The sequence below is a fragment of the Coffea arabica genome, chromosome 1c (genome assembly GCF_036785885.1).
Source record: "Coffea arabica cultivar ET-39 chromosome 1c, Coffea Arabica ET-39 HiFi, whole genome shotgun sequence".
NCBI classification, from domain to species: domain Eukaryota; kingdom Viridiplantae; phylum Streptophyta; class Magnoliopsida; order Gentianales; family Rubiaceae; genus Coffea; species Coffea arabica.
In genome coordinates, this window is record NC_092310.1 from 45,659,009 (window position 1) to 45,673,300 (window position 14,292).

General features: G+C 34.3%; 1 protein-coding gene and 1 pseudogene across 1 annotated transcript; one reads left to right on the forward strand and one right to left on the reverse strand.

The window, feature by feature from the left end:
* Window positions 1–2,135: 2,135 nt before the first annotated feature.
* LOC113740461 (non-specific lipid-transfer protein-like) lies at window positions 2,136–2,912 on the reverse strand. The gene is made up of 2 exons (XM_027268093.2): window positions 2,538–2,912; window positions 2,136–2,430 (listed from the first exon to the last, which is right to left on the reverse strand). The coding sequence occupies exons 1-2, from the start codon at window positions 2,891–2,893 to the stop codon at window positions 2,418–2,420; spliced, it is 369 nt and encodes a 122-aa protein (XP_027123894.1). The 5' UTR covers window positions 2,894–2,912; the 3' UTR covers window positions 2,136–2,417.
* Window positions 2,913–5,430: 2,518 nt separating this feature from the next.
* LOC113740473 (G-type lectin S-receptor-like serine/threonine-protein kinase SD2-5) lies at window positions 5,431–7,963 on the forward strand (annotated as a pseudogene).
* Window positions 7,964–14,292: the final 6,329 nt, after the last annotated feature.

The following is a 14,292-nucleotide window of genomic DNA, read 5'->3' on the forward strand; positions in this document are numbered from 1 at the left end:
AGTGCTCGCCTCGTTTCTAAGCGGGGGGGAACCCCGCCCCAACCCCCTCCCCATTAGTCCCCGCGAGGCGGGTGACCGCCATTGCCATCCTTATATGAAACTAGTCGGACTACGCAGGGGTGAAATGACAAATAATTTGATTCAGAGGAATATGGCCTTGAATTTAAATGATCAAGTTCCAACTTAATCTAGCAATTAATGAATACAAATATGAAGGGTATTTAATTCTCGTTAAAGTTTCAAATTATGCTAAACATAAAACATCAAATATTAGAGAAACTAAGAAACCTATTAACATTTAATCTAACTCTCTTCCACTTTTCTTTCTTTGGTTCGTTTCTTTCTCTGTCACATATCTTTTTTTTTTCTTTTAACTGCCACTCACTCTCAATTTGATGAAATTATGTCAATTGCAAGAATTTATAGCTATTTTGCTAACATTTTCTTTGCAATCTATTAACACTAATGCTTGCTTGTCCACCAATAAATAAATCTTGTTTTTGAGGACAAACAGTTTGAAAGTAATGTTCTCTTAAACTACTAATTCATATATATTGCAAAGATGGATTTACTTAAAAATAAAATCCTTCTCTTCAATACCAAAAAAAAAAAAAAAGAAGAAAAGAAATGGTCACCCGCGAGGGAAACGGGGCGGGGGTAGGAGAAATAGAAGCGAGAGAACGGGGGTGGGCGCCAGGGGCAGTCTTTCGACAACGGCCCATCCCGTTGCCATCTCTAAAAACAATGTGCATTTCGCGTTGACTTGCTATGGCAATTCAATTCAATATTCCTTCCCAGATTATTCATTCTTATTCTCTAGTTGTTGTGGAACGCAGGTGCAGCCCTCCACATGCAAGCCATAAAAAAGCAAATTTGACCATGCATTGTCAGGAAAGAATGAAGCAAAGAGGAAGAAATGAGCCATGAAATGGGGGCTATGTATGTAATGAGTAGATTTAAGATCCTGACCTTAGCAACATATTAACGTTGCAAATTTTCCGTTGCAAAAAATGAATCCGATCGAAGTTGCTAACCAAAATTAGAGTCAAACTCTTAAATTTTTTTGTAATGGGGCCACCCATTATACGCATCATCATCCTGATGATGCGTGTAATGGGTATTACACGACTACCCATCCATTACAATGTTAGATATTATACCACCGTTGGAGATGCTCTTACCATGCTACCAGTCAAAAAGTATCTTATTTATGACAAAAAATACTGTTTATTATTGTAATGGCAACTGGAATTGGTAACATTTAGTAATTAACTCCTATTTATTCATTGCCTATAATGGTGAGGAAGAAACTAATGAGGCTTGGATTTGCGTAGACCACGACTCTTGACTTGTTTAAACTATTAGGAATGTGCTATCATATGCTCTCTTACCTTTTATTAAAAATCAAATGTAGATTTTCATTCACAAAAGCAGAGACTTTTGAAATTTTTGAGCAATTAACTATTGACAATTGACTGCAAATTCATGAATGGTTTGAATCTCAAAATTTGATATTGTTTTTCTAATGATAAATAAAAAAATACAAATCGATATATCAATACTGAGTTGAGAGCCTCTCACCATATCAAGTTTAATACAGTTTTATCTATAAACCTTCTAGCAAAAATTGTTACATAGATAATATCTAGTATCTTATTTATATATGTTATATTTTGGCTAGAAGAAATTTTCAGAAAATTTTTAATCTCCAATTTATATTGAATTGGTTGCTTGCATGCTAAGGTGATATTGACCCCCGCTGTCATGTCACATGACTAGGCAAATTTACATAATTCTCTTTTTTCAATGCGAAATCTTGCAAGTTCTGGATTAGAATAATTCTAAGATTTTCCACAGCCCATTCTTCTATATTTAGTTAATCTCATGTTAATGCCAAAGCAATTTTCCTGTAAAAGCAAAATTGCCCTTTACAACTGAGCTCAATCAGTTCACTTCTTCTGTCTTCTTTTTGTGTGAAAACTTGAACGCCCAATTATACAAGTTCCAAACAAATTAAAATTTGCCTCGGACAAAAATAAACAGAACACAATTAGGCATTCCCAACACATACAATTAAGTTATTTAATAAGTTCATTCCAAATTTCATTTACTATTTTCCCAAAATTAGGCATGAATAAAATAATTATTTTACCTTATACTGAAATCCATCTGTCTTTGGCAGCATAATGAAATAAGAGTACATGACCAATAATTTTTGCTGTTTCAAATATTCCCACTAAAGTTTAGATAAACCAGGCAACAGATACATTCAGTAGTTATAGTTGCCCATATATATATGTGACACTCAAAACTAATTCATCTTGAGGGAAAAGTGACTTTATTCAGCTAGATACTAACGACTAGACCATCACAGAAGTGGTCCTTGAGCAAAGCAGCTTTGATCATCAACCATGCAATCAATCAGAAATCCTGCATCCATATACAGAAACAAGTACTTGTCATTTGTCAAGAACAATGTCACGCACAAATACACAGTCATGGATCACACACTAAGAGGGATTGGGATGGTGACTTACTTGGAGCAATCGTAGTTGGGATCAAAAGGGGGAAAGTTACTGTTCACTCCACAAGCTTTGGGAAGTCCAGAAATGCGAGCAGGCGAAGCATTTTCTATCAAAGGCAATGCGTTTTTGATGCAGTTGCAGACGGCTTCAAGGTCTGCTTTGGACTCTACCGAATCAGATACCTCTTTTACACCATTGCAGCAAGCGCTGCTCGGTTGACTGCCTTGGTCTATTACATATGGCTCGCAGGGCTCCAGCATGGTACCGACAACTGAGCAAGATGGGGCAGCAGCTGCAACTTCTGGCCTTGAAGTTGAAACAATGGCTACCGATATTGCAAAGAAAGTTAGTGCAATCAACCTTGCCATTTTTAAAAATGGAGAATCCTATGTATTGCAGATCAATTCTATGTAGTATATCAAGTCTGTGGTTCCAAGTCAAGTATTTTCGTCCTGATAAAAGATTGCATATATAGTGGCTGGTTCCCGGAAATTAGGTGGTTCATTTACGTGCAACTTTCTTTAGTCATTGCCATGCCATTGTCGTGTTCGCCTGTTTTAGAAGGCATACCACTATCATGATGATCAGTGTTTTAGGAGGGAGAGACGCTAGGCGTTTCCTATTACACATGCACTGTAAAATACATCTTGCCAGCACTGCTCATTAAGCTTCGAAAACCTCATAGTTTTGTTACAAATGCAGAAGAAAAATAATCAAGAAAATTGCTGTTAAATTTGTTGAAGTTCAAGAATCGGTAGGACTAGATCTGTAAATTTTGTCAAGCAGAAACGAAACATCAAGATCATTTGAGAAGAGACGGAATGATAATACTCAGTTTGAGACCAGAATTTCCTTAGGTGGATGCTCTCCGATGGAGATTTATCAAAGCTTACTTTGAGAAAAGTTCCCTCCCGACCTTAATTTGAAAAGATGACAGGAAAAAGGATATTTCTTTCATATACATTGAGTTGAATTGGGACAATACGCTTTATAAATTTTGCTAAGCTACCAATTTACAAAATCTTTCCTAAAAACACTATGATTACAATAAAATCTACGCCACTAGTTGTGGACTTGCCATCTCAACACTTCCCCAAGTTGGAGAGTGAACTTCAAGAACTCCCAACTTGCGTTTCATGATTGAAAACATCTCTTTTCCCAAAAGCTTGGTAAACGTATCCACAAGTTGATTCGTGGAAAAAACATATTGAGTTGTAACTGAACCATCTTGTATCTTGTAACAAATGAAATAATATTTATATAAATTTCTTTTAGAAAATAAGGTTAGTAAGGGTAATTTAGTCCAAGGGCACTATAGTCCTTTTATTATGATGTTAGTATGGCAAATTAGTCAAAAATTTTAGTAGAATTAATAGGAGCTAATTGGTCTATTCATTATGATATTATTATGTGAGAGTATGGTTGTATAATAGCTAATTTGAATTTGAATCATTCATAAGGATAAATTAGTCCAAATATTGCTCTATTGGTAGTAGGGGCAAATTAGTCAAAAAAACTTTAAAATTAAATAGTAGGGGCAAATTAGTCCATTCATTCTATATTATCATGTGACAATAGGATTATATAATTATAAGACTATAAATTTGTATTTTTTATAAGGATAAATTAGTTTAAAATTTTATCATCCTTTCTGTTAGTCATCCCGGGATAACTAATCCCATCTCCCCCATGGGATTATTTTATCCCATGAATAGGGGATTAATTCGGTTATATAGGATGTATCATCTCATGTATAAAATGCAACCAAACATGAGATGACAAATGATGATTAATCTAATCCTGTGTCATTCCATGAACCAAACGGACCCTAAATGAATTGAGGGAGGTTTCCTCAACATCGGTTTATAAATTTTAATTGTTGATTTTAATTTCGGTAACGTTACTAACAAACACAATTTTTTATTGTTAATTATAGTCAAATAATATTTCTTTCCTATTTTTCAACTACCACATTTGCAAGTGTATACTTTTACAAAATACCTAACGAATAAAAGCACGTATTTAGTTCCAATGCAAATCAAAAGACATTAATGATATTTCGATCGTTTCAAATAAATTGAAAAATTGAGAAAAAAAAGAATGGACAATTCAAAGCTCAGTCGTATGCTTAGGCTGAATATTTGGGTACTAAATATATATATTATATACATGTGTGAATCCTTTTCTATTTTAAGTGGATGCACAACTAGTACATTAACCTCCAGTTTTTGTTCTTCCAATTTCTTCTCCCCCACACGTGTCAAATTTATAATTATTATCTGTTTTAATTTCGGCACTTTCTTTACACACAATTACATTTAAAGGGAGTTGTCGCATTTTTCCATTCCTTACGGGAAAATTTGCAAATGCTATGTACCTCTAGATCAATCCTGCAATTATCCCTTCCTCTACTATCCTAAGTGGTCGCCAGCGTACGGTATTTCTTGGTATTTGATTGCATCTGGACACGTTCCATTTTGTTTCATCTCCTTTCGCCCAGTCTTTCAACTAAGAATTTGAGAAGCCAAACGCGCATTAACTCCAGTATGCTCGATTATTATTTTCGTCAAAGTAAACACCAGAGAAGTCAAGCTTAGCAAAGTAGTATTACAGTGAGAACAAGCACCTATCAATGGCCAGCTGAAAAATGAAGATCAATGCGAATCACAGTCACGCCGAACAGAGAATTCACATATGTTGAACAAAGAGACTTGTCTATCCTAACTTGGTTCAGTTTGCATTTTGCCATGTTATATTTGTGCAAGCCCAAAAGCCAGAACAACCTCTCTAAGTGAAGCAATGGCTGTAGAGCAGAGATTATTAAGTTATGCCATTTTTCTTGCTTGTCTGCTTCTGTCTTCATCATCAATATTCATGAATGCCCAAACCGTGAATTATCTTTTTAATTCAACTGCCTATCTTCCCTCCTCGCGGATCAACCAGGTCTCTAAGTCCATGATGATCAACTGCGAAGATACTAGTCATTCAATGATACCCATCCTCCTGAGAGGAAGTGATGGACCAAGTTATGTGTGCGGCTTTTACTGTACCACAGGAGGTAGTGAATGCCTCTTTGGAATCCTCATTTTCCAAGGTCGGCTTAATACTGATGGATATCTGCAGTCCTCAAAATTAGTCTGGTCTGCCAACAGGAATAATCCTGTTGAGAGGAACGCCACATTGCAACTTAAGGAAGATGGAGATTTGGTCTTGGCAAACTCTGACGGCACCTTAATATGGTCCACCAATACGAGGGGAAAGCCTGTATCAGGCTTAAACTTGACAGAAATGGGAAACCTGGTGCTATTTCGGCCAAACAATGATCCATTTGGCAGTCTTTTGACCATCCCACCGACTCATTACTTCTGGCATAGAAGTTGGCTCGTGGGCAGAAGCTGACAGCTAGTGTTTCAGCATCCAATCAGAGTCAAGGTCGGCTTTCTCTGGCTGTTGGATCTGATGGCTTGTCAGCTTATGTAGAGTCTGATCCACCTCAAACATACTTTGTTACTGGCCTCAATAGGTATCCTTATTATGAGTTCAGAAACGGTAGCTTCAATGACTTTATGATTCCGCCTGCATCAGTAGCTCAATTCATGAAGTTTGAGCCTGATGGGCATTTAAAGGTAGAATAGTGGGGACCATGGGGATTTATGGAGGTAATTGATCTTTTGCACACATATATTGGTAATTGTGGCTTCCCTATGGTATGTGGCAACTATGGAATATGTTCAAATGAGCAATGTGGTTGCATTCAAACAACCACTGGCCAAGAGGGCTATTACAGCCCAATAAATTTCAAATTTCAGACAACTCGATCTTGGATGTTCACTGCTCACTCCAATTTCTTGTGATCACGCCCAAGATCACAGTCTTCTGGAGCTAAAGGATACATATTACTTTGCATTTGATTCAAGCTTGGACAAAACACATACGGTCATGGAGGACTGCAAAAGTAGGTGTCTAAGTAACTGTTCATGCAAAACAGCCGTGTTTTATTATACAGATCTATGGCATAAAGATTTAAGAATCAACGGAAGTTGCTTATTGCTAAATGAAGTTTTTTCTATTATTGACAACGAGAATTATGTCGGATCAGCTTATAATACAACTCTCCTTGTTAAGGTGCAAAATGCTTATGTCAACACGTCAAGACGTAAAACAGTTATAATGGCCTCTACATTTGGGGCTTTTTTTGGTGTGATATGTTTAATCGTTTCTTCCCTGGTTCTTCTAAGCAGAACTATCAGGGAATCTAAAGAAATTGAGGGACTTTTTGAGCAAGGTACCAGGAATGCCTACAAGATACTCTTATGAGAACTTGAAAGCAATGTCAGCAGATTTTAGCAAAAAACTTGGGGAAGGAGGATTTGGTTCTGTTTATGAAGGGGCATTAAGTAATGGCACGAAGATAGCAGTCAAGTGTCTTGATGGTTTGGGTCAACTAGAGGACTCTTTTTTAGTGGAAGTGTAGATAAGTGGTAGCATCCACCATTTTAACTTGGTAAAACTTGTTGGTTTTTGTTTTGAGAAATCGCACCGGCTTTTGGTTTATGAATACATGGCTAATGGATCTTTGGATAAATGGATCTATGGAGGAAAGGACAACCAATCTCTTCCATGGAATGCAAGGAGAAGAATCATCACAGACATTGCTAAGGGATTAGCTTATCTCCATGAAGACTGCAGTCAGAAAATAATTCATTTTGACATCAAGCCCCAAAACATCCTCTTAGATTGAAACTTCAACGCAAAAGTTGCTGATTTTGGATTGTCAAAGCTGGTTGACAAGGATCAGAGTAGAGTTATTACAAGGATGAGAGGAACACCAGGGTATGTGGCTCCTGAATGGTTGAGCTCCGTGATCACGGAAAAAGTGGATGTTTACAGCTTTGGCATTGTGATGTTGGAAATCCTTTGTGGGCGGAAGAATTTGGGCTGGTTTCAGATCGAGGAAGACAGGCACTTGCTCAGCGTTTTCAAAGAAAAGCAGAAGAAGAAAGACATGAAGACATGGTTGACAAGAAAAATTTGGACGTGCAGGTCCACTTTCAGGAAGCTGTGGAGATGATGCAGATTGCTGCATAGTGTCTGCAAAGCAATTGCACCAAGAGGCCCTCAATGTCATTAGTAGTTAAGGTACTTGATGGTCTGGCGGCACCTGAAATCAATCTGGATTATGACTTCACAAAGCCATTAGTAATTGAAACAGGTGCAGCTGGTGATCGAGGAAGAGAAGCTTTTCATATTGCCAGTCTGCTGATGCCTTCAGCTTTATCTGGACCCAGGTAGATGGAAAAACTTCAATCTATACTTTCAAGTGACCATGATTTACATTTTCTGAATGATGACTAGACAAATAATTTGCTAGTATACCAGTTCCACTAGTATCAGCAACATGGTTCATTTTGATGAATGTATCAAATGTATCTACAAATATGTATAATGAATAATGATGGATTTTGATAGGATTTTCATTGCTGCTGCTGTTCATGTGACATGCTCTTGGGCTACTAATTCTCATATTAATTGAGAAAGAGTAAAGGATTGTGAAAACATGAGTTCTGCAATTTAGACCAGCACATATCTAGTAGTCATCAGAGCATACATCCTTCTCTAATTTTAACAGTGGAGAGGGTCTCTTGCAGACAGGTCCACTCATTTGTCACTGAATGCTAGTGACATGGTCAATGGGTGAATCTAGTCTATAACAGGGGAAAAAAAATATGACTTGTGCTCAAACACATGGGTGCTTAAAAAAATGGATAATTTTTTTATGCACCGTGAGTACTTACACGAAACAAGTGGTACTAAATGTATGTTACATAATTTAATTTTGAATTTAACATTTAATTTTTACACAGGTGACATAGATCTAGTACTACCGATGTAAAAAGGCTTTACATTGGTAGTATATAAAACAGTAAATCTTATATACACTAATAGTAAACACACTATCACGATTAGATATATGATACATATGTAAAATTTGAGTTTCAAATTCAAACTCGAATTATGTTTCATCGTTATATTTACTAGACCTACAATATAAGGCTTGCATCCGTTCTTGTTAGTTTCATTATTTATACATTGTCAGTACAAAAAAGATTAACCTCGGCACGTATATATGAGATAGGTTAAATCTACATTCTTTCATTCTAAATGCACTAGTGATAGAAATTTCCAATACTAATTGTACAAGGCAGCCGAGACATTCTAATGCACTGTGTTATTACAACAAAACACAGTGTGCTTTTTGTGTTTACATTATTTAGAAAAAAAAAAAAAAGTGAGTTGTATCATCAACAAGTATGGAACTACTAACTAACATCAACTTTCAATAACAATTGGAAGTTTTCTTACTTTTTCTAAAGAATAGTTATAAGAATGTGTTAAAATAGTAAGTAAAAGCAATATATGCTAATAAATAGTAACACAACATAAAAAAATTATTCAAGAAAGTTTCATTTGAAAAAAAAAAGGGTTTTGAAGAATTGTAATGACTCTAACACATCAATAATAATCAAATTTTTCGAATTAAAATCCACGAGTGGAGGACAAAATTTCCAAAGCATTGCTGTAGTTACAAAATCACATCCAGCCACCTTTTAACAATTGCTATCAAATTAGAATAATGGTAACATGTACATAAAATTTCTTTTTCAATAAATCAGTGGGCCAAAAACTAAATTTTATAAAAATTCAAATCTAAAATGTACATTTTGTATAGGCCCGCTAATAGATTCTTAGACCATCGCTTTGTTCATGCATTTGTATCTAAATCTAGCAAATTAGCTTGAAAAATTGTTCGGCACCAAATTCATGAACCATTGACGATAGTAAGTTTTTGACCTCTATATTTTTTTTTTTTTTGGTAACAAAAAGTTTGGGTAGATTCGACTCGAGTCACTGTCACTGATTAAACATGCTCCACTGGTTAGGACATCCCTCCGAGATCATAGGTTGATTACAGAAAATCTTACAAATCGTCCACCAACACAGCCCTCACATCGGCAGCAGGATCCGAAAATATGATCTCTCGATATCTAATGGTGATGTCATGGCGATAAGGGATCATATTAAGCTCGTGGTTAATCTGGTTACATTAAAAAGCTTTAAGAAGGTGAGTTATTATTAATTTTTTTTTCTAAAAAAAAATTATTACCAGGTGAATGGTGGAATTCAAGAAGTGGGAAGGGGGAAGGGTATTTAAACGCAAAACCTCAATTTCCAAAAAGTGTGGAATTCAAGAATGTTTGTTGTTATTAAATAGGATGATTTTACTGAAATAATATTTTGTCTCTCTCAATGATCAAATTGTTTAATAACATCCTCTTAAATCACCCCCATATTTGCAGATTTGGGATGTGAAGCGCACAATACAGCGAATTGCATCTTAGGCTCTGTGAAGAATTCGATGTTGTGAACTGTGCATCATTGAAAGAGACGCATAAGAAAATCTTGTCCTTGAATATTTCAGACCAATGGAATCGTTCTGTTACGTGGACCGCAAATGGACATATCCTTTCATGGTCCGTAATAAGCCATTTGTTCTCGATTCATGGATCATTTGATCAGATATGTGGCTGGTCCGTCCATTCTGGGATTCTCGAATATACCAGAGAAAATTTTCCAAAACCCACATCTCATTTTCATGGGTTTTTTTTTTTTTTTTTTTTTTGCAGGGTTGTGGAATGTGGATGGAGTTGGAGAGAATTACAATTTTGCTTCCACACGTAAATCAGTTTGTCTGTCTTTTTTTTTTTTTTTTTTTTTTTTTTTTGCTTACGGAAAAGAAATAACGAGTTATTTACCTTATTTGATTTAGAGATTATATGGAAGGCCACATTTTATAGGCTTAATTATCAAAAGAAAAAAAAATTTTCAGATGAGGAAACCATTAAGCCCACGATAAAATCACCAAGTTTTAAACTATGATAAAACCATATAAGAAAAAATATGCTAAATTTTTTGAACTGGTTGGGCTTGAAAGTGACAAGAATCTGATAAAATCACGTGGAGGTTACTAATTACTTAATTAGTACTAACTAATTTTCTATTTTTAAAGTCGTTGAGAGTTAAACGAAGAAATTATTACTGAAATTATATCTTCAAGTCATATAATAGAAGTTACAGAAAACATTATTATATTGACTAAAATGTTAGCAAACGAGTTAAGACCATCTTCGAACAGCAAAAACAACTGGGCAAAAAACACTTAATTTTTGATTAAAATACTTAATTAAACTCATTCACTTAAGGCATAATCTCGTTTGCTATAAATTTTGGAAAAGTTAATTACAGACGTAAGATACTAAGATGTAGTCATGCTTGTAGACCAGCATTCAAACCCTTACACCTATTATTAAATTCAAAGGCTATGTAGCGGTGCACTTATTATTTTTTTTTTTTTCCGACACAGGGGTATCCGGATCAATACTTACGGGGCTCGACTAATTCCCTGTGGCTCTTCCGAACGCGGCAACGACAGGACTCGAACTCTGACTGAACCTAGGGGCACTTATTTGGTTTAGAGGTGAATTTCTTTCCTTGTAACCTTTCTTAATCTAATTGGCTCCTCCTTTAATATAAGCTAGCACAGGATTAGTGTAGATGTTAAAAACTGATTCAAAAAAGAAATGAAAAATGAAAAATCAGAATCAGTTAAAACTATTCTTAGGTAGATTAAGATTTTTTTAACTTTTTTTTTACTATTAAAAAATCTATAATCTAAATGCAAAAGCCAGGAAAAAATTACGAAAACAAAATCTAATCTTTCAAAATCAGAATTTAAAATCAGATAATAAACTAAACAAGAAGAAACTTTTAATCTTCTAAAGCAACTCTTCTTCATATCCTAACATAGTAACTCTTCTTCATATTCAGTTATAAAACATAAATTGTGTCAAGAACTTGCATTGCCACATGAGAAACATCTATCCCAGCCAAAAAAAACTTTATGACGAGTCATTTGCTTTCAAAATTTCAATCTTCGTTACTTTTAGAGTTCTATCACTATTCAATACTTTATTTCAGTTCACTGCATATTCTGTGTGTAATCAAATTAAGGATATATCCTGCATCATAATCAAACGGTGGAACGTATTTTTCCCACTTACTGCGAAAGTTGATGGACTAGGACTTATGGCTGAATTCCATGAACTGCGAACGAAGTTAGCTCATTAAATAATTGTCCTAGGTGAAGACTTTCGAATTATACAGATTAATTTTTTGGATTAATCTTCTATACACTGACATTGTATACACTTTTATCATTAGATGCACGACACATAATCTGAATTTTAAATCCAAATTTTGCACGTACAACATCCATTGATTCCTATTAGTTTATTATTTATACACCGTTAACATAGATTAGATTAATCCCATATTTATGAAATAGGTTAAATCTTCAGTTTTTCATTCTAAATACACGTTTATGGATTCAAAATGGGAGTGTAGATTTAACCTTTCATTGGAGTTGAAATTAGCTTTTCTTTATTAGCATTTTGTGGAAAGCTAGTCCACTATAGAACCTTGGAGAATTAGCACCTTAATTCACCTTGTCTATGGTCATCAACAATTAGGCTTGACTTGCTAGCTCATAATAATTTACAATCTTGTGATGGAAAAGAAATGTTTAAATAAGATTACTCGAATATACTTAATTTCAGGCTTTTCAGCTGAGGAATATACCTGTGACACTTGCTTAAAGATTACATTTCCTAGAAATTGGAAGAATTACTCATCAATAGGGAAACGAAGAAAAAGGAGAGCAAATGCAAGGAAAAAAGGGCAATATCTACAAGGTGCAAGAAGGCATGCAGAATAGAAATTTTCCAAAGTCCAAATCATCTCCACACTAGACTCCAGAAATACAATAGGACAAATGAGAAAAAGCTCTTATAATTAAGAAAGTCAAATCATGTATCCAAGGAAAAAAAAACAATAGTAATAGGCTTGCCATAGGTCAAAATCATGATAAAATATATATATTAGGCATCCCAAGTCAACCCTACAAAATGAAGCAACATTAAACCAACCGTAATGAAGAAACTAAGTCAGAAAAATAATTAATTACTAGTATATTCTTTTCAAATAATAATAAAATGGCATATATTTTCCATTAGAATGACAATATGCAATTATTGTATGGTATCTCCGAGTAGATACATACAATCATGTAAATAGATTTTTTTTTATATAGCGTAAGTAGAGGGGTTTGAATCGAGACCTCTCACTTACATACACTCTCTCTCGAATCACCCAACTCCATCCCTTTTCTTGTGTAACCAGATACTTCGTTGAATTATGTAATGTTAGTAAATTAGTGTTGAATTATGTATGCCATAAATCTTGAAATAGACCTCTGGCTTAAAGAACACTAAGAAGTAACCATCACCATCACCATTATTCATTACGAAGTTTTCCACAAGTTGAATAGCTAAAATAGTCTATAAAAAAATGTGTCTAACAATTTAGGAAACCATCAAGAAAATAAAGCGTTGAAGGATGTAACCTTGTATTATGTTCTTTTAATAACTTGTCTTATTCTCTACATAAAAAAAAAATCAATAATAAAGTTACAAATCATGTATATGTGTCAATCCAACTGGTTTTATTCAAACCCCTTATCCAAAATCCGTCATATTATTTTCAGTCTTGGCTTAGATTTTGAGATTTCCCTAGTAAGATGAAAGAGTGATGGGATGGACTGTGCTTGTTGAGGACAGTAAATTGTAAGATCCGGTTAGACTTATGTGTAATACAGACATATTGAAAATAAAAATAGCTTACTAGCTAGTAATGAATAAATATGGCCTAATTACTTCTTGTTAGAAACTTAAAAATAACTCTTTTTCCTCTTAAACGTTGCGTTGAAGTTATTTACAAAATTTTAACACTTTTAACATATTACTACACAATTTTCAAATTAATAAATTTTAAAATATAATAATGCTTATGGTTATCTAGACTTGTTGGGTTTTATTTATTTATTTTTTTGTGTGTGGTTCATTCATGTTGAAGCCATCAAATTTTGGTCGAATAAATTTATAGGTTTTAATTTGAGTTTAGCCACTTTCACCAAAAACTCGACCATTGACATATCTAATTATATGTATTTAAGGACTTTCATCCTTAAACTCAATTCACCATCACCATCACTCCTAAAACCTTTGAAATGATCAAATTTTGCTTCTATCATCATATTTAGGAAGATTTGGAAGAAAATTTTGACTAATACGGTCAAGTACTAAATTGTTTATACTAATTGTCTTATTCAACCAAAAAAAAAGAGGTAGCACTCAAAATCCCCCGCCATCACCCCAAGTGTCAAAAAGTGGAAGAATTCAAAGGCAAAATGAACAACAATTCATTAAGAAGCCATAGAGCCAAGGCAGCCCAATCAGAAACCAATGAGCCAATAGGGAAAGTTTACCAAACTTGTCAACTTCCAACTACTAACCAGCTAACCAACCCTTCCCAGTTTCCCACCTTCCATCTTTTCTCCTTTCCCCAAAATCTTGGCCATTCAAAAATATTTTAATAAAAAACGCCATCTCTAAATATGTCAAAAATAAAAAAAAAAAATCACTACCACTAATTAAATACACACCGAAAAGAAAATTTTAAACAAAAAACAAATTCGTTTGAATTATTATTTTTAGAAAATTTTATAGAAAAATATATTATAATAATTTAATGTGTGTAAGATAAAAAAATAATTAAAAAATATGTTCATGACGAATATCAAAATTTTTTTTAT